The 25454-nt window shown below is 40.0% G+C and overlaps 1 protein-coding gene across 3 annotated transcripts in view; it reads left to right on the top strand.

Annotated features, from left to right (window-relative positions):
- Nucleotides 1-22678, top strand: part of ATP11B (ATPase phospholipid transporting 11B (putative)) — a 99929-nt gene extending 77251 nt beyond the window's left edge. Inside the window, exons 29-31 of one of the 3 annotated variants that reach the window (XM_063306400.1) lie at nucleotides 4381-4466; nucleotides 12812-12945; nucleotides 17283-17404. In XM_063306400.1, the coding sequence (XP_063162470.1) occupies nucleotides 4381-4466; nucleotides 12812-12914 (189 nt within the window). In that variant the 3' untranslated portion in view covers nucleotides 12915-12945; nucleotides 17283-17404. Of the gene's footprint in view, nucleotides 1-4380; nucleotides 4467-12811; nucleotides 14709-17282 lie in introns of those variants that run through there. The other 2 variants (XM_063306399.1, XM_063306398.1) reach the window with 2 other exon arrangements.
- The last annotated feature ends 2776 nt before the right edge of the window (nucleotides 22679-25454 follow it).

Here is a 25454-nt window from a genome sequence, read left to right as displayed (position 1 = left end):
GGCATACAAGATGACTTGGTATCCCCATACCACTAAGAACTTGCCACAATTTGTTGTGGTCCACACAGTCAAAGGCTTTAGAATAGTCAATAAAACAGAAATAGATGTTTTTCTGAAACTCCCTGGCTTTTTCCATTATCTAGCGGATATTGGCAATTTGGTCTCTAGTTCCTCTGCCTTTTCTAAACCCAGCTTGTACATCTGGCAATTCTCGCTCCATGAACTGCTGAAGTCTACCTTGCAGGATCTTGAGCATTACCTTACTGGCATGTGAAATGAGTGCCACTGTTCCATAGTTTGAACATTCTTTAGTGTTCCCCTTTTTTGGTATGGGGATATAAGTTGAGTTTTTCAACAGCATGCATTACCTTGACAGCATCATCTTGCAAGATTTTGAACAGTTCAGCTGGGATGCCGTCGTCTCCTGCTGCCTTGTTATTAGCAATGCTTCTTAAGGCCCACTCAACCTCACTCTTCAGGATGTCTGGCTCTAGCTCACTGACCACACCGTCAAAGCTATCCCCGATATTGTTATCCTTCCTATACAGGTCTTCTGTATGTTCTTGCCACCTTTTCTTGATCTCTTCTTCTTCTGTTAGGTCCTTGCCATCTTTGTTTTTGATCATATCCATTTTTGCCTGGAATTTACCTCCAATGTTTCTAATTTTCTGGAAGAGGTCTCTTGTCCTTCCTATTCTGTTGTCTTCTTCCACTTCCACGCATTGCTTGTTTAAAAATAATTCCTTATCTCTTCTGGCTAACCTCTGGAATTTTGCATGTAATTGGGCATATCCCCCCCTATCACTGTTGCCTTTTGCTTTCCTTCTTTCTTGGGCTACTTCTAGTGTCTCAGCAGACAGCCATTTTGCCTTCTTGGTTTTCTCTTTCTTTGGGATGTATTTTGTTGCCACCTCCTGAACAATGCTGCGAACTTCTGTCCAGAGTTCTTCCGGGACCCTATCTACTAAGTCCAGTCCCTTAAATCTATTCTTCACCTCCACTGCATATTCCTTAGGAATATTAGTGAGCTCATATCTAGCTGATCTGTGGGTCTTCCCTAATCTCTTTAGTCTGATCCTAAATTGTGCAAGAAGTAGTTCGTGATCGGAACTACAGTCAGCTCCAGGCCTTGTTTTTACCGACTGTACAGATGTCCGCCACCTTTGGCTGCAAAGGATGTAGTCAATCTGGTTTCAGTGTTGTCCATCTGGTGAAGTCCATGTATAAAGCTGTCTCTTAGGTTGTTGAAAGAGAGTGTTTGTTATGCAGAGTGAATTGTCTTTGCAAAATTCTATCAGCCTATGTCCTGCTTCGTTTTGTTCTCCCAGGCCATACTTACCTATAATTCGAGGTGTCATTTGACTGCCCACCTTAGCATTCCAGTCTCCTGTGATGAAAATAACATCTCTTTTAGGCGTGTTGTCCAGTAGGTGCTGCAGATCCTCATAGAACTGCTCTACTTCAGCTTCTTCAGCATTTGTGGTTGGGGCGTATATTTGGATCACTGTGATGTTAGATGGCTTGCCCTGAATTCGAATTGAGATCATTCTGTCGTTTTTTGGATTGTATCCAAGCACTGCTTTAGCCACTTTACTATTAATTATGAAGGCTACTCCATTTCTTCTGTGGTCCTCTTGTCCACATTAGTAGATCTGGTGGTCATTTGATGTGAAGTGGCCCATTCCAGTCCATTTCAGTTCACTGACGCCCAAAATGTCTATCTTTAATCTTGATATCTCACCAATAACCACATCCAATTTGCCCTGGCTCATAGATCTTACATTCCAGGTTCCAATGGTGTGTTGATCCTTAGAACATCGGATTCGCCGTTCACCACCAGCACCGTCGGCCGCTAGCCGTCCTTTCGGCTTTGAGCTAGCTGCGTCATCACGTCTGGGGCTAGTTGAACTCATTCTCTGTTCCTCCCCAGTAGCATTTTGACCATCTTCCGACCTGGGGGTCTCATCTTCCGATGGTATACCGACATATCTCTGGTTGTACTGATCCATTTAGTTTTCGCGGCAAGAATACTGGGGTGGGTTGCCATTACCTTCCCCAGGGATCGCATTTAGTCTGACCTCTCTGTCATGACCTTCCCGTCTTGGGTGGCCCTTCACGGTTTAGCTCATGGCATCATTGAGGTGCTCAAGCTCCAGCACCATGACAAGGTAACGATCCTTTGCTGAAGTTGGGAGTTGTACTTCAGCAAAATCTGGAAGATTCCATGTTCGCCTTTCTTGCCTTGCTTGACAAATATATGGTGTACTGAAATCAGTCTCTATTTTTAGTTACACAGATTCAAATCTGATGGAAATCCCCAACTAATGTTAGTCGAAGTTACTGTATGCAACCCTTGAATATAACTTCATTTTTAAGAAAAAGAATGAACGTTTGTTATTTAAGAGTAGCATTTTTGCTTCTGTAAGCAGAAATATTTTGCCCTGTGTATTTTATGGTCCTGTTTAATGTAACGACTTCTACATTTCACCCAACTTTATTGGAACTTACAAGAACTCTCTTTCTAGTAAGGTTGTCCAAAGGTGATAAGGAAGAAAAGGGCAACTTTGATCATAGTGTAAGTTTAGTGCTAATTGAGGTGAAAAATCTGTGTCCTGACTAGACTGTTCATTTATAGTAGAGAAAACGGTCTTTGTAGCCACCAACAATAAACCCAAGTCCATATAACTGATCTGACTGGTACCTTGGGGAAAAAAACAAGGTCAAAACCTTCCCTCTTGACCTACTACCTTAAAGACTTTGTGCAAACTGATTTCAGTACTTATACATTATGGGAGAACTTGGTTATGGTCTGAAGTAGAATAGGATAGAAACAAGAATCTTAGAGTTCATGTTGACACAACGCCCTAGACCAGGTCAGTGTAAAAACCTTCAGCTGCATTTACCCAACATTCTAGGGGGGGTAGCTCAATCTATAGTGTGAACTCAGCTGATTTGGTTAATTTACTGACCACCTGAAACCTTCTTGCATGTACACAGCTAATGACCGCTGTTCTGAAGAGCTGATGAAATGTTTCTGTGCTAATATTCACATCATTGAAGCTGATAATACAAAGTTCCTATTGAGCAAGCCTGTTCCATGAATTCTCAAATTATTTTTATATAACTAACTTGACCTTCATGCTGGACCAGGTCTGGCATTTTAAAGGCCGTTATTGGATTTAGAAAGTCATGACATTTCTTGCGGAAAATGATACTGAAACTCTGAGTGGAGATGAAAATGTACCAGTTGAGAAGTAATTGTACTCCTTTTAAAAATTGGCCGTATATAAATAACCGGTTTTTAACGTGAGAGCAAGAGAAACAGATGACTGCCTATTTAAATCACATTAAAACAGCAAATGTGATTATCTGGTTATAACAGCACTTCATCTGGAGGGCACTAGATTGGGGAAAGCCAGGTTGGAATCATGCAGTCGCACAAAGATCTAGTTTTTTGGTTTTAGTGTTTAAGAAATAACAAGATTTAATTTGTTTATTTTACTAAGAAAGTCCAGTTCTATTGACAGTAAGGGCTGTGTTTTCACAAGGCAACCCTCTACAGAGATAAATTACTTTGCATTGTAAACACAACCATTACTATGAACTCTGATCATGAAAGCATTTAAGAAGCACTTGAAACCAAAGTTATTTGCACCCAGTACCTATTTTAAATTTGTACTTAATTGTGGGGATCTTCCTGAAGGTCTGTTTTGCCTGTTGTGTCATATTTACGTATACCAAATGGTTGTTTTTCAATCGAATTGGACGTAGAAATGCAGTTCTGGTTCGACTTCACATTACTACTCCGTAGCTTCTGGCTGTCATCTTCTATGCTGCTGTGTAGTCATAGGAGAGAAAAAAATTACCCCTAGGGGAAATCATTTTTTTTTCCTTTTTTTAAATAAGCCATAGATGGAGCAATAAGTAAGATGTGGGGCAATAAATAAGATGTTCATCCCAATCCCCTCTCCCTAAATGCGATAGCAGCTTTAAAGTGTGGCAGCAAAGCCTGAATGACATGGATGGTTTTAGAAAATGGCCTGCTTATATTAAGTCTCCTATGTGTAGGAACACTGGTTTGCAGCATCAACAACAAAAATTAAAGGAATTGTAACCAGAAAGTGAATTTAACACAAATTGTCCTTAACAATGTGGATATGTGTAAATACTTCCTGTATTAAACAGTGAACCAAAATTCTTCCCTGCATTGATCATGTTGTTCCCACCCATAATCGTTCAGAAACCAGGGTCTCTGCACACATAGGAGCTTTGCAAATGAAAGTTGTGTCTTTTTGAGATCTTTGTCCTGTGTCTGCCTTTTTGAACAATGACTACTTCTCACTGATCTGTGTGTTCCATCCCTTCTTTGTCCACTTGTAGATGTACTCCAGCAGAGTTGCTTTAAGTGACGAATGCATCGCACTGCAGCCATTGTCCAGGGCAACGAGTCAGCTGAGCAAAATTAGGTAGAGTAGGAGGGGGAGTTCTCCATCCGATTTTATGCATGATGAAGGTCAGCTAACCAGCACTAAGAGGAAGGGGAAAGGCATGTGGACTCTAGTGTAAACTAAGAGGGCAGTCACAGCAGCACAAGTTGGTACCTTTCTGTCTTCCCCTTAGCTTTGCTATGTATGTTTGCAGGCCAAATATAGCATGTGTTTCATTTCTTCCCTAATATTTCTTGGGGTGGAGGGACAAGGGGAAAATCGCAAGCATGATGATTGGGTACAGAATCCCAGTCTACTCCCTGTTCTGTTGTAAAAAATAACATTTCCTTCAAAAAATCAAGCATGGTCTCAGCGCTTCTGCCTAACTCAGCCATCCATGATATTATCAGTGCATGTGGGCATGCACTGTTGAATAGAAACAGCTGCAGCAAGAGTCTGTCCTTTGTAGACCATTGTACCTTTTGCTAACTGGATTCTTTTTCCTCTTATGTATTTGTGTAGCTTAATGGTTATGTCTTGCATCTAAGTGTATTATGGATATGATGTTTGCTATAAACAGAGAGTTGATGAAAAGGGATTGGGCTGGGTGAGGACTTTAGCAGCTGAAACTAACAGCTGATTCATTGGGTCATGAGGTGAAATTGCCAGGAGATGTGATTTGAGAGAGTTAAATATAGGAGTAATTAACACCAATATAAAAACCGTATGAAAGACCTTGCTCTCTGTTTCCAGGTTCACTGTTTATCAATGCATACGCCAGACTTTCCCAGTCAGGGAAACCTCCAGGTGTGTGGACTTCAGCTCCTTGAATTTTCATCTATGACCATGGAGGCTGGAAATTCTGGAAGTTGAAGTACATATATCTGGCAGGTGCCCAAGTTAGGGACAGATGGTACAAGGTAGTACCTCTTTAAGACTTAAGGCTGACATTGAGCATGGTCTAGTTTTGCTTAACAAGCCAAGATTTATTCAGCCCTTCCTTTGCGTGTGTGCTCTGATCTTGTGTGACCCCTTCTTTCCTTCCATCAGCTCCAAATTATGGTTTAACTATGGTAATTGCTTCAGAAATTCCAAACTGTGGTGATTCTGTGCATCAAAAAAAGACTCAGTGAATAAGAAGCATGCAGACAGCCAAGATTAATGCATACCTCCGAATATGGCCAATCTGTTGATGGCAAGAGAAAAGCCTTAAGGCATATGCAGTGGGATTCACAGAGTCTGTGCAAATCAAACCTTCACTGTACATCAGCAGTCTCTTTCCAACTGTCATTGCTCTTACCTGTTTAGTATGCTAAAGGCTAATACAAGCTAATAAATGCTGGCAGTGGCATTGGTTATTGGAAATACAAAATGGGAGAGCCAAGTACATTAAGTAGTAATGGTTAAGCATATGTCTTCTGACAGCATTTTGACATCCAAGGTACTTACGCAGCCTCTTTGCTCCTGAGCTAATTAAAAAATATTCCCATAGTTTCTGATGTTTAAATTATTAATCATAGGGGGAAAGTCCAGCTACAAGCTACTTGGTGCTTTTGCTAAGGGATAGTCTTAATTTTGATATTTATTTATTTATTTATATGGAATTTCCATAATTTTGTTAATAAATCATGGCATTTCCCAAGGTAGTAATGAATTTCCAATTCACATAATACCAGTTTTTTTTTTTGACATTCACCAGCAAATTGTCCAGTTCGTCTTTTAAGGCTGTACAAGGTATAATTTGTCTGCTGCGAAATTAACAAAGAAACACAGTCTAAGTTAATCATAGATTATTCTTTCATTCAGTTAATAGACCCCTAGATTTACAGGCTATCTCCTGTTAATAATTTTGGAATGATCTCTGTGGTCTTCATTAAGACAAATGTTTTTGAATAACAGAAGATTAAAAATGAAAGTTCAACTTGCCAGAGATGTTTGGAGATCAAATCAAAACTTCATAATTGTCAGTATTTCCCAACATGCCTTGGTAAGTAGAAGATTAGAATGGCGAGTGAGTCGTGACTCATGTATTTTCAGTGGTTCTGTAGGTTTTCTAATAAACATGAGAAATCCTAGGTTTCCTTTTTGTCCCACCCACAGCTTGCTAAATTTTACCCTTTGCTATCAATGCCAAAAATCCAGGCTCACTGAACCCATATACTCTGTTTTCATTTGAAAATGGTTGTGACTATTTTAAGGGTCTGCAGCTGTCCCTGTTGCTCTACCACAGTCAAAAGACACCCTAAAGAAAATTCTGGCTCTCTGTTCTTTTTGGTTACAGGATAATAGGTCATGTTCCCCTCAACTTAAATTTTGATTCCTGGAGAGCCACATCACAAACCTGGGTCATTTGTTATTTGTGAAAGACATGGTGTAATTTAAAGTTCAAAGATGGTACTGTTTTGGACCTTTGGTTACATTAGATTTTGAAGAAGTTTTTTTTTTCCACACTAGCAAATATAGAATGTGGCCTCCATCAAGGCTTTCAGATTTGGAGGACTATAAGCACCCAGATATTTCTTGGGAAATATCTAAGATAAATGTGCCATTATTGTCATAGGAATGAATTCCTGAGTGTTTGCTTTGAAGTTATGGGGTAAATCAGACAGGAACCAGGTGCAGAGGAACCCAGAACAATAGGGACCTGGGTAGCTCAACATGGGCCTTTAGTACAGCAGCAAAGCTTAGAGATAACGTAGGGGTTGGAGATTGTATGTGAACAACATATTGAAGCTCTTTTTAACAGACATGCATATGACGAGCAGGCTTTATTATATATAAAGCCCTTAATCTTATATTTCGTTAAATGGATTTATTTCTTTGGTTGCATTATCAGGATCCTGTTCACTTTTACCAGTTTCTGATGAAGATTTGCTGTCCTCAGTATCATTCATTCGTGGGTTGAATGCATGCTGCTATGTCGTGTATGCTGAATGTAGAATTGGGGTGGGGTGTTGGAGGACATTATGTGCCCTGAACACAGCAAACAGTTGATCGTTAGCAAGATTTTTAATGTGTAGTTCAAAACCAGTGGCAGCTGTGGGAATGATAGGCCTGTGACATTAAACTTTCCACCTTTGAAGTCCATTCTGAATCTGGGGGAGTACCTAGGAGTAGAAATGGAACCAGTTTAACTTCCACTCCTGTTGCCTAAAATACAAGTGTGCGCTGGGGAGGAAAAATCCCCTTATCCCTTCTAGTGAGGTCACTCTGGGCTTTCCAGCTAGCAAAGGAAAGGAGGTGGTACCCCTGGGGGAGACACAGTTGCCCACTGCCTTGCTTAAAGAGAGAAATGTTTTGTGAAACTCTTCACAGGACAAGTGTTATATTCATGACCTTTCTGCCAAATCTCTGCAATTCTGCACCCACTGACACAATGCAAAATTCAGAATTATTTCCAGAAGCTATGTCTGGTCTGCCTCGGATTTTCTTGGGAGTGGGTCTGGGAGTGGGGTGTCTAGTCCTTTTGATAGAGCTGGGCCATTAGCTACCCATCCCGAGGTAGCATATTTAGGAAGTCATCTTCTTCATAGTTTTCTGTGGTGGGAAATACACAAAACCATCATTAACTAGTCAAGGGCTAGATTCCCAGCCCATAGCCAGTTCCTGGAGTCTTTTTCTAAGCACTCACTCTTAGCTCCCCAGACTGTGTGAAATGTGGCAAGCAGACATGTCCCTGCTGTTGCTGTGCTAAGATCTGCTTTGATAGAACCCACTGCCATCCAACATCCATGTGATCTATAAGCTGCTTGTTCTCATATTTGCACTTCAACTGTACATAAACAAGCATGTATGTTAACATCCATGTTGCCATACTAGGGAAATGACCAGGCTGTTTTTTGTTGTTGCTGTTTTTTGTTACCCCAAAGGAGGGCAGGAAATCTTTCAAGTGTTTTTTCCTGTCTTCCGATGAGCAGAGGAAGAAGACTCAAATGGTATCGGGTACAATTACCCTTTAAAAAACATTATGGATCCATGATAGGTGCCTGTTCTCCATATCCTTTCACATGGTTGAAATTCTGTAGTGGTATTTTAGTTTATGTGGAAAAGCTTGGTTGCTATCAGTGGCCACAATCATGTCAAGTTCCTGCAAATCAGCCTTTTTTAAACTGGGGCACTTCAGAAGCTTTGGGGCCGCAAAGCTGTGTGCAGAGAGGTGGTATTTTGACTTATCTAGAGGGGGCCAGGTTGAGAAAGCTGCATTACATCAATGTTTTAACCTTCCAGTGTGGTGGGGAAGCTGTTGTTTTGCATGCTAGATACTAGCAATGCTTTCATTCTTTTGCGTCAGGTTGCAATAATATGGTAGCGCTATCTTCTGTTGGGTTTGAGTGAGAGATTTTCCTCCAATTTGCTTCTTCCTGAAAAAGATCTCCAAACAGAAGCGTGCATTTCAGGAAAGGGCTGGATAATAATTCTTTGTCAGTAGTCCTCTGGGCCATCTTGAATGTTATGGTGAAAAGGTTTTGGGATGCTCAGGCATAAATGGATGGGGGTGGGTCAAAAAGAGTACAGACAGAATGAAATTCCCCAATACCCAATTCGCTTCTATAGAAATAACCTTGCTACAGAATGCTGCAGAATGGAAAAAAGAATGTAAGAAATGCAGGAAGCTCCCTGAGCTATGAAAACAAATCTCTGCATTCTGGGTATTTTACTGAGAACCAGGGCTGCATTTCCAGAGCTACTTTTGTTCCTTCCTCTTGAAATAAAATGTCTTCCACACCCGCCTCTGGGAAAAAGTAGTATTCTTGTCCGTTGGTGTAATTTAAGCAGTGCAGATCTCCAAAGCCATGAAAAGTAGCTACTGAAGTGGTGGCTTGAGTGAGATTGGACATGTTCAACCAGACTAAAGGCACTCTTCAAGGAGGCATTCACAAGGCAACTTCAAAGCAGTTTCATATCCATCGTGAAAATGTGGAAATAATTTTATATAAAGTTGGGTGGCCCTTTCCAAAAGTATTTTAATTCTTGCTTATCCTTTTAACAGATTTTTCCAGGTAGGCCAAACTGATGAGAAGGTAGTTGGGCAAGACCCCATAAGAAGTTTTATAGTTAATGAGGGCTACAAAGAGGAGGAGTCCATAGCCACTACTATGTCATTAATATAAAAATTAAATTTAAAAGGGACAAGTATAAAATCCTGTTTAATACCTCTCTTCATTGATAGGTGGTCTGACAAAGATCCTTGGGAGCCCACTCTCACTTTGGCGTAGTATTAGTATCGTTCTGTTTGTCTTTCGATATCTGTCCTTTTAAATTTCTCCCATAATCAGGGCCCGTCTATTGAATCAGGGGCAGAGGTGAGATCAGTAAGTGCTACGCAAAGTTGATTTTTTGAATCCATTAATGTACCTCTGAATTAAGTCTTTCAGAGTAATACAGTGATCTATCATGCTGTGGCCTTTATAAAAGCCTGCCTGTTCCAGATGTAAAAAGTTTGTGACTTCCTTCTGGTCATCCGGTTTATTCAGGACATAGCAGACAAAAAGCATGGAGACTGATTGGGTGGTAGTGGGAAAGTTCTTGCCAATTGCCCTTTTTAAAAATTGGATATATAATACCTTGTTTCCAGTTATTAGGCAAACTACAGAAACCGTAGTTTACAAGCTTTACTCCAAGCAGCGGTTTTATATCTACATTAGCATTAAGCATGAATTGTACTAGATCTGGAGACATACCATATGCTGCGACATGCATTTACAGCGTCTACAAACGAATACTGGTGCTTTATGAAAGCCAAGGTTGAATGGAAGGCAGGAGAGATTCAGAAATGTCTTCTTAGTTATAACAGGCCCTTTGGTGGAAAAGGAAATGTTTGCTGATTCAGAGAGCAGAGAGATCTCTTCCGTACTGTCTTTGCTGAAATGGTAGATTAACAGGAGTTAGGATAAGCCTGTTGTCCTAACTGCCAGGAAACACGCTGAGACAAGGAACTGGTCTCTAATGTTTATTGCTAGTACATAACAGGAATCCTAACAAACTGAAGAAGCGTTGGAAAAACCCAGCCATATAAACCCCAAAGGTTAAGGCGGGCCCGATCTGTGTCTCTTTGAATGGCTGACCAATTCCTCAGTGCTACGCATGCGCTTAACAGTCTGGATGGGAGCCCCCTGCTCGCCATCCTTACTCATGACACCTGTTTTGCTGGAAAGTTTGGCCATGTGTGCTCGTTTCCCTTGGGTTTTTCGCGCAATGTGATATTGAGTCCGGGCACTTCATCTGTTCCTCTACCACAGTGGCTCTTAAACTGGTAATTTGGGCATATCCTGGGGCTAATGGAGTAATTTGTAATTGCTTGGTGGTGAGTCAAGGATCCAGTTTGGGTCTCCTGCTGCCAAGACCTGTGTAAAACAACAGTCTGTTTTTTTGTGGGGGTAATGACATTATTTGAAACTGAGAAAGAAGGTAATTGGGTCAAATGGTTTAAAGAACCACTGATCTACTAGGATCTGTCTTTTCGACAAATAAAGGTTAGGTGCAAGTAATTATTTGAATGCCAGCATCATCTGGTCTTCTTTATTCTGATTCTTCTATAGTACCTGTGAGCCCAGCTGGATTTTCTAGCTCTAAATCTGACCAGATGACAAACTTTCCCACTTCTGCTAATATGTACAACAGAAAATGGGCAGTTAATTGCTAGTAAACCTCTAAGTTCAACCTAGATAATCACTAACAAAACAGATCAATATTTTCATTTGAGAAAAGGGAAATTTCCAAGTACAGTGGGTTTCTGAGCAGTATCATGATATTTCTAACATGGATTTTAAAGCTGATTTCTGCTAGGGATTTAAACAACAGTATGTCGTCCCTCCTTGTGGGGAGAGATGGGCGGTGATAAAAATTTGATAAATAAAATTTAGCTATGTAAATAAGTGCTGCTATTCCCTCACTAACCTCTTCTTTTTAAATCCTCAGTGCCTTATTTTTTAATAGCCAGTGTCATACTAACTACTACATCATCCTGATGATCAGGCATATTTTTTTTAAATTTCAGTTTGAATATCCTGCTCTTCCTTGTTTTTCTTTAATAACATTGATTCTTGTTTCAGATAAATAGACAGTTTTGCTTTGCTTTGTTTGATCATTTTCTCATTAGAGCTTCTGGTGGCCACTTTACGCAAGATGAAAATTATTTCCAATTCCTTTTAATGACTGCTGTCAGGATATTTCGTCACCACTTTCTTCTAGCTTTGACCAAATCATTTTTGCCAACTATGTAAGAACATACTTGCTCTTCTCTTTCATTTAGCTGTTCTCAACATTATAAAAGTTATTGTATCAACAGCTTTCCCCCCCCCCAAAATACAATTCACAATACAATTCACTTCTAACACAATGCTGTAAAACATGCATTTACAACAACAGCAAAGTGACAGGCCAGCAACTGTAAAAAAATTCTCATTGCTGTGAGTGCTAGCATTGCACGGCATCATGACATTCAAAAAATGATGTTTTTTTCAACTATGATCTCTCTCAGAACCCCAGTTGAGAAAGGCTGGTTTAATTATTTAATTCATCCAATGATTGATAAAATAAGTATAATCAAATGGTTAAAAATACACCATGCAGCATTTTGAACATAAATCCATCAATCTCACATTTCCTGCCTCTGATCCCCATATCAAGATTCAGCCTTTACCCTGAATTACGAAGTTGAATATTTAAAATATTTGATACATTTATAACTGTCCAACTACCTCATACAGCCTTACCACATTAACAATGCAGTCATCGTTAATTTGTTTACAACCAGCTCATGAAATATATTCAGCACAAAGAATACATAAAACTTATATTCTGAACTTTTCCACACTATGCCAAATTAGAATCATTGTACATAAAAATAAGAGATATTTAAACAGGCTACACTGTTTAAGTTACCACCTTAGCATTAAACAAGAAAATGGATGTTGATTAATTTCTCAGTGAATCTGGCTTGCTGTCCTGGAAATAGAAAATGTTGGCAAGTAGCTATGAATAATCAAATTTATGGTATATTCCTCTGTCTCTCTTTTATTATAATTTGTGTTTGTTGACTTCCCTTGAAATCAGCCAGACTTTGCAAATAGGTTTCCAACTGTTAATTGGTAGGATCACAGTAGTAGATAGATGGGTGATTGGTAGACTGGAATCTAGTTCTCAGATCTTCTGGCCTTCCACTGTCAAATAGACAAATGAACTGTTACTACTATCACAGTTCTCAGAATCTATGCAGGATTAAACTTTCCAACATAACGTGCTTATATGAAATACAATGAAGATGCATGCAAGCTAAACCAAAACTGCATCTATGCTCCTAAAAATGTGTGTGCTGTACTAACAAAAAATAAAGATCTGGTGCTAATTTGCCTCCTACTCTGCTTCCCTCTTCTTCCCCACAGCTTACTGAGACAGGTCCAGGTATCAACTGCTTGGAGTCCATGTGTTGCCTCTCAGACGGGGAACCAGCCTGCACATCTCTTAGAAGAATGTTGGAACGAATAATGGGACGATGCAGCCCAACCCGAGTCAACAGGTGTGGAATTTCTCTCAAATGCCTTTGCTGCAGACAGTTCTCCTATAAACTGGAACACGATGAGCCGACAACTATAGATGTCTAGTCAAAGACAGGAAGCCATCTTCCTAGGTTCAGTTTGGGATCTTGGAAGATCCAAGTATGTGCTTTTAATGTGGGGGATGAGAGATCATTGCATCACTGATTGTTGTTGAAAAACTGGTGGAATTTTTAATGCCATCTTTTCTCTGATCCCGCAACTGCTATTGTGCCTTTAGTGGCTTTGGCAGTACAAGCTGCCTCGTGTGAGCACTCCCCTGTCCTTTTTGAGAACCAGCCAATGATTCACAAGTGTGCCAGGCAGCTTTTACTCGCTCTGAGCTTCCTGTGTGCATCATTTTTGCCTTTCTACTTATGTGCGCATTTCAGCATAGTTTTTCCCCTTCCCTTGTATGTCCTCTTCCTTAAAATCAGACCACTGTCCTTGGTTTAGCTGCTTTGCCTTTTGAAATCAGAAGGCTTGTCCTGTGTTTGATCAGCATGTGTCTCCCATCTAAACGTACAGCAGAGTTTCATTTTAGCTCTGCAAGTGTTGTATTTTCTCCCCTGAAATTTTCACTTTCAGAAAAAAAGGAAAGTTTAGGAGGTTTCCTCTTCTATCTGTTGTTCACTGGCTGTGTAAAAATCAATTATTTTTAACAGTATGAAATAAAGCTCACACTTGAGTTAAAAAAAATAATCTAAAGCCACCCAAAATTACGTTTAAAAATAGACTTTTTTTAAACTAACACTATGCCATTCAGAAATAAATGCTAAACCAATTTATACATTCACTAATTTATACAGATCTGTTTTTTAAATTTGGAAAAGATCCTCAACAGTAAGATTAGATAGAACCATTTCTTAATTTACAGAAAGTTCTAGCTGTTACATCTTCCTATTAAAAAGAACAGGTGAGAATTCTACAGAGCTGTTGTAGAAAGAGAAGGTTAGGAAATCAGTTTTTGCCCAGTTTCTCCTATATGCCTGTCTCACTGCCAGGTTAAGATTGTTTTCTACTTTCCATGATGATTATTAGCCATCCTTCTCAAGCGTCAGCTGAGAGCACATAGTTCAACCTTGGTCACAATAACATAGCAGGAAAGCAGCAGTTCAGGCTGCGATAAGATGTGATCAAGCAAATTATTAAGGTGAGATTCCCAGTTTTGGGGAGACAGGCTAGGACAAGGACAGGGCATGGATGCTATGCAGTCCTCTTTGGGTTTCAATAGAAATCAGTAGGATACTGCTTTCAACAGATCTGTAGAAACATCTGAAGATCCTACAAATGGCCCAAAGCAGGTTAGGAGTAGGGCTACCAGGTCTGGGTGGCAAAAAAGCCATTGGATGGCACAGAGCATTAGTTTTCTATATCTGTTTGCTGCTATCTAGTGGTCATTTGGATGTTTGCAGTCCTAATTTAAGGATGCAGTAGCCTTCGTTTAGTTGTTTTTTTTTTAATGGTTGGATAACTTACTATGGTCACTTCTAAATTGTACGTCCCAGTGCTCAGCTCTTCCTGAATGTTTCCTTTTCTTACTGTTTTTTCTAAAACAAAAATATCCTCAGGTGTGTTAACCCCTCTGCAGTTCCATTTTAAGTTTTTACTAAAGTGATTTTTTTTTCCTTCATAAAATGGGAACTGTTATGAGCTGGATTAAAAAAAAAAGATAGCGACCTGTCTGTCTTTGTACAGAAAGCAGGCGATATGTATAAAATAAAACATTTCCTAGACATTTTTAAAACGGGAGCAGTATCTGATTGACCTAACATTAGCTTTTTCTCCCCCGAGCAATGGTTTCTGATAAAGTATATTTGCACCTTGGGTATTCTCTGCCATTAGAATGCCTACCTGCCATTACGATGATTGGAGTTTGTATGGAATGAGGTCTTGCCTGTGTCAGGGTTACCTGGCAGGAGGGTATATAGTGTGTTTTGGTCATTCATCATGCAGAGCTCCCCTGCAAGTATCATGTCAGGATTACTTCAGCCCAGGGGTGTCCACAGGGTATACATTGCGCCCAAAAATCAGGCAGAGCTTTGATCAAACCATCATGGCTGCCATCTTGACTTTTTCAACCACACCTTATGGATAGCTCTGCTTCAGCCCCATGGTCAAAGAGCACAACCTTGACTGCACCAGAATTCTCATATCAAGCTCTTTCATTTCCACTCTTAGAGATGACTGTTACCAATGTTGCTCCTACATGTGAGAAAGTTACGTTTGTAGTCACTGTTGGGTTGTGTGCATGCAACACATGTAACCCATTCAGGCAAAAACATAGCAGATTCATTCTCATTATATGCTAACTTGGTTGGTGTAACCTTGGTTAGTCTTCTTGTCTGGCTTAGCATGGTGTGCAGAGCATGACCAATGATGGAACAAGAGACTGCAAATCCACAAAAGCGGGCTAATTAGCTAAGGATGGTAAGCATGCAGTCTGAATGCAACCTTGGGTTGGAAATTAAAGTTATCTCAGAGGAGTTTACTCCTATCTCAGTAGCCCCATCTTAGTCACATGACAGGGTGATGCTACATTGGGAGTCAAAAGAAGTGATGTATTCAGAAGTCTGTGCTATCATGTACATTGAGAGATTAATGTAACAATGTCAGTAAGAGAGGGGGTCACTAGTGTTTTTCCTAGGTATGGTTCTTGCAAAAGGTAGGTATCAAATCAACTTTGAATAAATACATCTTGTGATTTTTTAAATGTTTTTCTGTTTGGAACATCTTGACACATGCAAGGATATGATTTGACTCTCATGTTTGATAGAAGATAAAGTACTCACTCATCTGATCTGCTCAAAAAGCATACTGATACGTGGAAGATGTTGTAATGCCAAAATACTATTTTGAAATTCTGCTGATTTTTTTTTCCAATTCAAACAAACTTCTAAATTGTCTTTGGTTTCTTTTTCAAAAATAAAAATACAGGATTTAAAATTGTACTGCCTTTCAAGCACTTTGAAACTGGGGTCTAAACTAGAGTATTTAGAATGCAACAAATGCTCTTACTTGAATAGAACTTGATTGTCTAAAAGCAAGGATTTAACACAGTGACCCCATGGGATAGTACAGTCATTTCCCAGACTAATGTGGTTGGGACCAAAATTATTGGGACATAGTACACTTCAGTATTTAGTTCCCTAACTAAGCAGAATACTAAGTAATGCATATCTTCAAGGTGCAGAATTCTCACACACCTTGTACCATTCCTTGTGAGGAAGCAGAGATACAGAGTGAGCTTAGTCTTATACTTTGACTTGAGGACATTTTAGTCACCTTTCTTACAATAGTAGCTGACCTGGGTATAAGCTAAGAACATTTCCACGATACTTTACAGAAGTGGCCCGTGTTCCCAAATGAAATGTTTTCTGCAGACAATTTCTTCTTTGTTTGGTCTGTCTGAAGATAATTGGTAGCATAGGTGGAACAGCCTTCTTCATCTATGCAGCATTACACAACCCTCCACTTTTCTCATTGTGGAGATGGCCAGCCTCATCTGAAGCACATTAAGATGTGTCTCAGGTGGAGAGTCCAAGACTGGTATCCATCAAGTTGGCAAATGTATCCTAGTGTCAATACATCCAAACTGATTTCTGTGGTCTTTAATCATCTGCTAGGGAAAGTTGGGTTACCAGCCAAATCTTATTTGTACTTAATATTCTGTCAAATATGAGGATTGGAGTGTGAAATCAAGACCTATTGATTTATTTGGATGAGTGATCTCATATTTCATCTAATTGTGCTTAAATGCTTGGAGTATAAATGAAAGTAATAGTACCTAACATTCTCTTTAATATAATGAACATATATTTTAATTAATTAAATTAATACAATTTTAGAATCATTTGTTTTTCATTCTGCACAGCTTTCTCTGAATCATCAAAATCAGTTGTTCATTTCTCTTCCATCCAATTGTCACTGCATTGATTGCTCCAAATTCAGTGTTGTGTTATTAAACATACCCATTTGCAGTGTTTTGCTCAGCTGATTTTGGATGGGTGGGGTAGATCTCTTATTTGGGGGTTGGGCACAGAACTCTGGATCACAGTAATGGTATGAAAGCAAGTCCTGTTCATGTCAAAGCTTTGTCCCCATATTATAACTCTGAACTAATAATATGGGTCTTCCCAAGAAACACATGGAACTATACTGTTTCTCATCTTGGGTCTGGGAATTTTCTGCATCTCTGCGCCTAATCTGCCACCAGAACTCTGGATCTTATCTTAGACATTTGGATATATGTATCTGAAAACACGTGGGACCAAAATTCAGGTTTCCCGTCAGCATCATTTCTTTCTTATTGTTACTTTAGATCATGGAGCTCTACGGAACCTTTCTGTACCAGCGACCGAAGCTTCTTGACGTTATCCACAATGGACTCAGTTACTTGAGACTTTTCTCAGTGCCTTGTGGAAATCCATGACATCTTTGTTGTAGCAAATCTACCAGCCCCTTTACAGCATCTTCTTTAAATATCATGGCCAGGTTCATACACTGGGGAAAGAAAGAATTAAGCTTAGTATTTGCGACAAATTCTGTTGAAAAACTGTTCACTGGAGTTGAAACATTAGCACTGTTTAGATGGATCCTCTTAATTTTCCGTGGTCATGTTAATCAATAATAATAATAATAATAATAATAATAATAATAATATGCTAGAATCCCTTCAGAAAAGGGATGGCTTTGTTTCCCAGATATCCACAACTAATTATCAAGATATGAGTGGCATTGCTAAATTGGGAAACCTTAACTTTCTTCTCTACAAGCTGAAGAGATCCTCCTTCATAAATTGTCTTAGCTAATCCTGAAAGATTTTCAACATGGGGGAAAAAAATCTTAAGGAAGCTGTTAAATAAATTGGCTTTATTTCTGGACATTCATGATTCAAATTTGGGGGAAGGGATGCTTTTGGGGTATTACTTTTCTTCTCCCCCCTCCCAACTATTTATTTAGTCATATTATACTCTTGTTGAGAGCACTTAAGAATTCTCCCTGATTTTGCAGGGGTGGCAAAAATACACAGCAGCACTTGTACATAGTTTATATCAAATGAACTGCATACTCTTTAGGACAATAAATGAGATTATGGCTTCAGCATAAAGAAGTTGCATCCATGAATTCTTGATATAAATCAAACTGTGCTTGTGGGCCAAAATGCCGCAAAAGGAGCACTGAAAGCAGTAACCCCCATCTCTCCTTCCCACATTTTTCCAATAATGCACTGGGGGGAGACGAAAAACATCGCATTTGCTTTTGACACTCCAGTCTCACATCTCTGGCTGCAGAGAACACAGAGCATCTTTTTTTTTCTTTTTTCTTTTTCCTTTTTTGCCAGCAATGGTTTTCACGATGTGAGATTGCTTCTCTGGGTACCTGCAGATCAGTTACAAGGTCATCTTTCCCTTGCCCAAGATGTGGGCTGCAGCTGCCCCATCCGTATGGGTGCTGCTTCCAGAAATTAACCATTTTTCGGAAACTCCACTGTGTAACTCTGATCTGGCTATATACTTGCATGACTTTTAGGAATGTCGACTATTTTATTTTTTATGTTGATTTTTCTCCCCCATTATGAGCAGGAAGGATGATTCAGTGTGACAGTGTTTTTCAAACTTGGGAACTTTAAGATGGGTGGACTTACAACTCCCAGGATTCCCCAACCAGTGCAGTATGGCATCCTGGCAAAGTGCCATTCATTTCAAGGGCATGGACAAAGAAGACCTTTTCAGGGAAATGCCCCTTGTGACCAGCGACTTGCCCTTGCATCAACGTATTTGGCGTTTTTCCCTTATGCCAAAGATTATTTACCTGTTTTATTTCTATCCTGCCTTTCTACCCTGAGTTCCTATTTAAAGGAGCGCCATTTCATCGATCACCCATATCCATCTATCCATTGTTTCCATTCTGGTGTGTCTTTTTTTTTTCATTTCCCCAAAAGGAATTGTTAAGGAATCCAGGTTGAGAAATTATCAAACTCCAAGCATTTATTAAAATCCATGTCATACGATTAATATTTCCAGGTTTTGTACGACATTAGAGCTTAACTCTTTCTGTCCACAGATGTGCAATTCTTACTTGAAGATGAACTGACTTCCTTTTTTTCCCCAAACTTCCCATTTCTTTCTCCTCCCTCCTCAGTGTGTGTAAGGGTGCAGAAGAAGCATGCATTTAAACAAATTCAGGAAGAGTTTAAGAATCCGTCTGTCCAAGCCGGGTATCATTTTCTATCTAAGGGGCAAAAGTAACAACAAAATGAAGACACGTTTCCTTCTCCTGTTTGTTGTTCTATGACCAGCAAATGACCAGTCAAACGGAAGGAAAGCAAATGTGTTTTACATCGGATCATAATAACTTTCATCATTTCTTTCTATGAATGTTTGTGTATTTTAGTAACTGGTTATGTTTATTTCTAGGTTGAGTATCAAGTCAAAACACATTGCAGAGCAAAGAAAAGCAAATGTAGGAGCTTGTGTGAAATTAATGAGTTCCAACAGATATTTTAACAATTGAGATAAGCCGAGGAAGGAAGCAGGCTCATTTTCCTTCATTAAGTTTTGGGGGGGTAGATGGGGCAAGTTCTGTAGGTCTTTCCAGGGCCTGGAGAACACACACAGAAAAGAAGGTGACTTTTTCCCCCAAGTCCAGTAACTTCATGGATGTGGACATGTAATTTTCTTGGCAGCGATACAGCAGTGGATTGCCACTGACGTTTCCTGGAATAGTTTTTCAACTTCCCAGTCCAGGCTACCACTCTGGTAACATCATGCCCGCTTAGTGTTTTGCTCCAGTGTTCATAGAAGAGTCTTGCTCCTGGTGAACACAGGGCAGCATCTTACGCATAGTGCGTGGTGGTGTAGAGGATTCAGGGCAGGAGGAGCTGAAAAGACAGCCCTTGACAATGATGTCAGTTGAGAACTCTGGAAGTGCATCAGTTCTGGGTTGCTCAGGAATTTCTGCATCAGTTGCCGGGGTGGGGGTGTTAAGTGGTTCAGAAAGCCATCTTCTCCGTGCTCACTGAAAACGAAGCAAGTCCCAGTTTTCTTTCTGCCACAGAGTGGCCCAGTATAGACTGTCTCTAGGTGAGATCTTCATGACTCAAGTACGGGAAAAGTCTCCTGATTTCAACCCCAATTTGTACAGAGGGTGTGAGAATCACATTTCTATTAGGTAGTTTTTCAGTGGGTGCCTTTAGGTTCTGGAGTATGTTCTGTGCCACTCATTTTGGGGAAGAAGAAGTGGGAAGTTAGGAAAAATGTTTGTCTAATGGTTGGTAACTAAAATCTGGTACTTTGACCATCATACCCATTTCATCTCAGCTGCTGTCAGTATGGCACTCAGATTGAATTGCTGTATGCCTCAGTATAGTTTAAGTAGAAGGAATGGAAAGGAGATGTCCTCCTTTCATGATAACCTGTAATAATCAGGCCACGTTGCTTTTGTAGAATGTAGAAGGTACAGTCCCTGCCATTCCTGAAGACTCATAGAGATTGACCAGATTTAAGACCCCCGTTTCCAGCGAGGCATGGCATCATTTCATAGGCACAAAAGGGTTGGCAGTGGATGGGGACTGACCATCCTCCAGAATGTAGTTTAGAAGAAATAAATTAGGGTTGACGTCTGTCCCCAGATTCAGCCACAAAACTCCCATTATAAATCACTCGGTTAAAGTAATCTCTTCTTATCTGCCCCTTGATGATCCTATAGAGACCGATGCCTCCTAAAATTCAGTCCACTGTCTTTGCAACTAAAAAGATACTACTTCCCACCTGCAAAATGGATGCCAGGTTAAATTTGTTCCACATAAATTTAAACTACAGGTGCTAAATATTTGGAGGAATTTCCTGATGGTAAGAACTGCCAATCAAGAAATAGGTTGCCCTATGAAGACCTTTCACTGGAGGCCTTCAAATGGGCTGGACAGTCATCTGTCCACAAGGCTTTAGCAGTTCCTGTACCAAGTAAGGGGATGAATTAAATGACTTTAGAGATCCCTTCCAAATTTGTAACTCTTTATTTATTCCAGTATGTTGTATTAAGAAAGGGTGTGCTGTTAGAAATTTTGAATAGTTTGAGTCATGTGTGGAAGTGCAGTCCTCACTTAACAACCACAATTGGGATTGGCAACTCTGTTGCTAAGTGATGCGGTCGCTAAGTGTATCAGACTTACGATGTCAGTTTAGCTGCAGTCGTGAAGTGAACCACCTGTGGTCATTAAGTGAGACATCACGTGACTGATTTGCGATTTCACTGCCTGCTTCTGCATTAACTTTGCTCGTCGTAAGCTGGCTGTGAAGGTCGCAATTGGCAATTGTGACTGCGGGACGCTGTGACTGTCGTAAATGAGCACTGGTTGTGAAGTAACCAAATGGCAATTGGATGACCACAGGGACACTGCAACACCCATAAGTTTGAGGACCAGCCATAAAGTCACTTTTTCAGCAGTGTCATAACTTTGGTTGCTAAACAGGGCAGTCATTAACCAAGGACTACCTGTATATGGACAAACGGTTTGATGTATTATAGGTCAGGGTTTTCTTTTTAATATGTATTGTCATTGTAGTAACTGTACTAATGAAACTGTCACTGTTGCAATATAGAGATTGCAGCTTCTTGGACATACTAAGCATTTGCTAAAGGTCACCAACCCTCCTAGGATAGATCCACTAGAGCAGCTGAACTAGAAGGCATAATTGTAAAGCTACTTTTAATTCTTAGTGGTGGGTGGAATTAAAGGTAGATCCTAGCTCTAGAAAATCTAAAGGCCAAGCTGGTGCTATCACCATGAAAAAAAAGTGCTAGCAGTAATGTAGAGATTGCAGCTGCTTTGAACATTTGGTCCTTTTTCTTGTTCTGTTTTAGAGATGCTTGAGATGGATGCTGAGGCCCTGGGAAGTGGGCTTAAACAAATGTTTTAAAGCTTCATCCTGGGCCTCATCTGTAGACAGTAACACACTTAACTCTGTGGTCCTATGTGTATTTAATCTGGGAGTAGCTTCCATTGAACATAGTAATACTTAATTTGGGGGGAAACATGCAGGATTATGCTTTAATTAACAAACTGATTTCAGCAAGACATAACTCACTGTCCCCAGATTAGAGCCAAATGTCTGGTTTTAAGGAAACCCAACATAATCAACAGTACTAATTTTTGTACTTTTAAAATGAATGGCCATTGTTTTGAGAGATGTGTCTTATTTTATTTTAGTAGTAGATTGAGAGATGTACTCTCTCCTTTGCTTGGAAAATCCTTTATTTTTAAATTTTAGATTGCAGATGAGATGTTACTCCCGCTATGCCAAAGATGGCTTCCTAAAATGTGCTTGATTGATTCTGTCCTTATGCTCATGGAGAATGAACCATAGTGATTGTCTGTTTTAAACAAGCATGATTGGGTTCACTGATCTTAAATTTTGGAAGGACCCCTGAATATTCCAGTTGGGAGGACCCAAAGTGCACTCCCTCATCTTCTGAATTGCTTCAGCTCAAGTCGCGTGTGTGGAGGGAGCAGAATTTGACTAGAAGCCAGAGCAATACCTGGTCCCAAGGACGCTTGACCGCAGACCCTGTGGCCACCCCACCCCCCCAACCACCATCATTTGAGATGCTTTGTGGCAACAGAGTCGAACACAGCTTCCTGTACTGCTATGTCAATAAGTTGTTATACAAAATGTTATGGAAATTATATTTATTGAATAAAACCTTTGACTTTTAGCTGCCTTGACTTTATTTCTGAAGAATTCAGGGGTGATGAATTGCAGGTTAAATGCACTGTGTGTTGCAAAAATGCTGTGCATGGACAGTTACAGAAAGGAACGAGAGCTTTTGAACAAACCACAAGTCTCAATTCATTGCTGAAGAGCGCTTAGCCTTTTGTCCTGTTTTATTTTCAAACTCCTACATATTTGTAGGCATGCTCCTCCCACATATGCACATCACTTTCCATTCATTTCCCCTCCCTTGAAACGTTTCAGGTCCATTTACCATCACTGAATCTAATTCAACACACATCTCAGTAGAATGAAAATGATCTAACATGCGGTTTGGAGTGTTCCTTTCTTGTACTTGTCTCGGAGCGAATGCCTACCATTGTCCCACAACACACCTAGTCTGACCAGGTGAAGATTTGGCAGATGGATTTGCAGAACATGCTAAGCTTTGTTAGGGTTCCTTTTAGCTTGAGTGCCAAGACTGAACCACAAACTAGCCAGTGCACTATCTGAACTCAGAAAATAAATTCAATGATTTGGTTAATCAGGTTTTATGAATGCAGCCATGCAGTAAGAAAGGTCGTTGCCTCCTGTTTCTTTTAATGATGGAGGACATTATTTTGGAACCTGACTTTAATTGGTGGTGACATCTAACTGATGTTGGAAACTAATGTGTCAGCCCCAGGACTGAATCCTTGGGCTGTTGATTCAGTATTTTTTAAAAAAAAGCAAGCAATGGCACGTGTCTAGAACACTGCCAAGAAAATTGCAGTATTATCACCAAGCATTGAGCTAGACTCAAGGTCATTTTACTCTGCTTTTTGGATACTGATGAAAATTTTGTAATACCTGCCTCGTTTTTACAGTAACAACAGATTTACAGAATCGTACCTGTTGCAGGTAAGAAGGTTCTCTGCGATGGCCTTAGATTCAGAGTGACTAAGAACAGAAAATCACTTTAGTCCATTTTTTATTTGCTTAGGAGGCTCTTCTGACTAGATCCTCTTCTAATATGCAGAGTCCCTTTATCCTTGCTATCAGTGGCAACCTTAACTCGTTAAACGACTCTGGGTGATCCTAGTTAAGGCTTCCAGAGCTGGGGATGAGAAGATTTTAAAATGCCCTTTGTAGCTCATTTCCCAGAAGCACTGAACGAACATGATGGATAACCGTGGCAACTATCCGAAGAATATTCTGCTGCAGACAAAGGAGCATCAAATGGGTTGGCATGGATGAGAAATTACTTCCTTATGCTACAATGTGGTTGGGTATTTTGTGATTCAGCCAGTTAGGGGAACTTGGATATTGTCTTACCAAGGTGTGTGAATTTTAAATTTATTAAATTTATATGCTGCCCAACTCCACGACTGAGAAAGGGTATTACTATATTCTTCCATGCCCAAAACCCAGCTAGTTGATCCAAGCAGTTACTCCAGAGGAGTTTCAGTTTAACCCAAAATACATTAGTCAGCAAACTCCCTCTAGATTAGAATGAAATTATCTCCCATCATGGATTTCCAAATAGAATTCTAGCTGCAGCCACTGACCATTTCTATTTTCTAAGTGCACCTATTAGAGGGGGTTCCAGACACATTGGAAATAAGGCAGTTTTTTGCTTATTTTTCTGTACTGGAAAAGCTAATATAAAACTAGAAGAAAAATATTGGTCATGATAGGGAATCTGATGAGGATCTGTGGAATCTCTCACCTTCACCTCCCTGTTATGGCTCATAAAGTACTGCCTAGACCAGTGTTTTTCAGCCTTGGCAACTTTAATATGTGTATACTTCACCTCCCAGAATTCCCCAGCCAGCATGCTGAGAGTTGAAGTCCCTACATCTTAAAAGTTGGGAAAGAACAGTTTAAAGAATCTGATTGGTAGATTGAGCAATCTCTACTGCCAATTAGATTCTTTAAATTGGTCTTTCCCAGAAGGAACAGATGAGACACTTCAGTGAGTTCTGGTGAGAATCAGATTCAGCTTTAGCTTGTTCATGGGCAGTAGTGCTCTTAAAAAAAGATCCTAACAGTAGAGACTGTTGTAACTCTCCAACTAAGACAAGCTTCTAATGTGAAATTCAGTGGAGTTCAAAAAGATCTTCCCTTTCCAAGGATCTACTGGCATGTCTCCCTTGCTCCTTTAGGATCATAGGTCACCTTCAGGAGAGCAGCATGGTTTCTGAGGAAATTAAGCTAAAAGGAAATAATGCCCAGAGCAATTATTCTTTCATGTATCCTCTAAGTTAGTGCCAGAGATCAGGAAGATCCTTCCTGTCTCTTTTCAATGAAAAATGCGTGTTTTATTTCTGAGATGGACTGACAGGGCTTCTTTTGCCACTAGTCCTCTGAAAACTACAGGCCTAGCAGCTGAGGTACATGATGTATAAGCAATGTTCAGCTGGGTGGCTTCTGCAGCTGTCCTTATGCTATGCTTGGAAGATGTGGCAATGACTCCTTGCAATATTCAAATATCTAATGAGGAATTGGCTCAAAGTTAGTTGAGGTCAATCTGGAACAGGTTATAAAATATGGTGATGTGCAGTGACCCCTTGACAGCAGTTTGTGATCTTCTAGTGTAGTTACCTTAACAAAAATGCTCTTTCCAAATGAAGTCTGAATTTTTTTCCCACTTTTTGCAAAATATCTGCAAGAACCACATATCTACCAGTCATAGACCAAATGAAGGCTGAAACTCAACGTTCTTTGGGTATGTAATGCAAGTAGATGACAGACAAGAAAAACATGAACAAGGTTGGGGAAAAAAGCGGGGGGGAACAGGA

Source organism: Candoia aspera, chromosome 6 (assembly GCF_035149785.1).
Source record: "Candoia aspera isolate rCanAsp1 chromosome 6, rCanAsp1.hap2, whole genome shotgun sequence".
Lineage (NCBI taxonomy): Eukaryota > Metazoa > Chordata > Lepidosauria > Squamata > Boidae > Candoia > Candoia aspera.
This window is presented reverse-complemented; position numbering and strand designations above follow the sequence as displayed.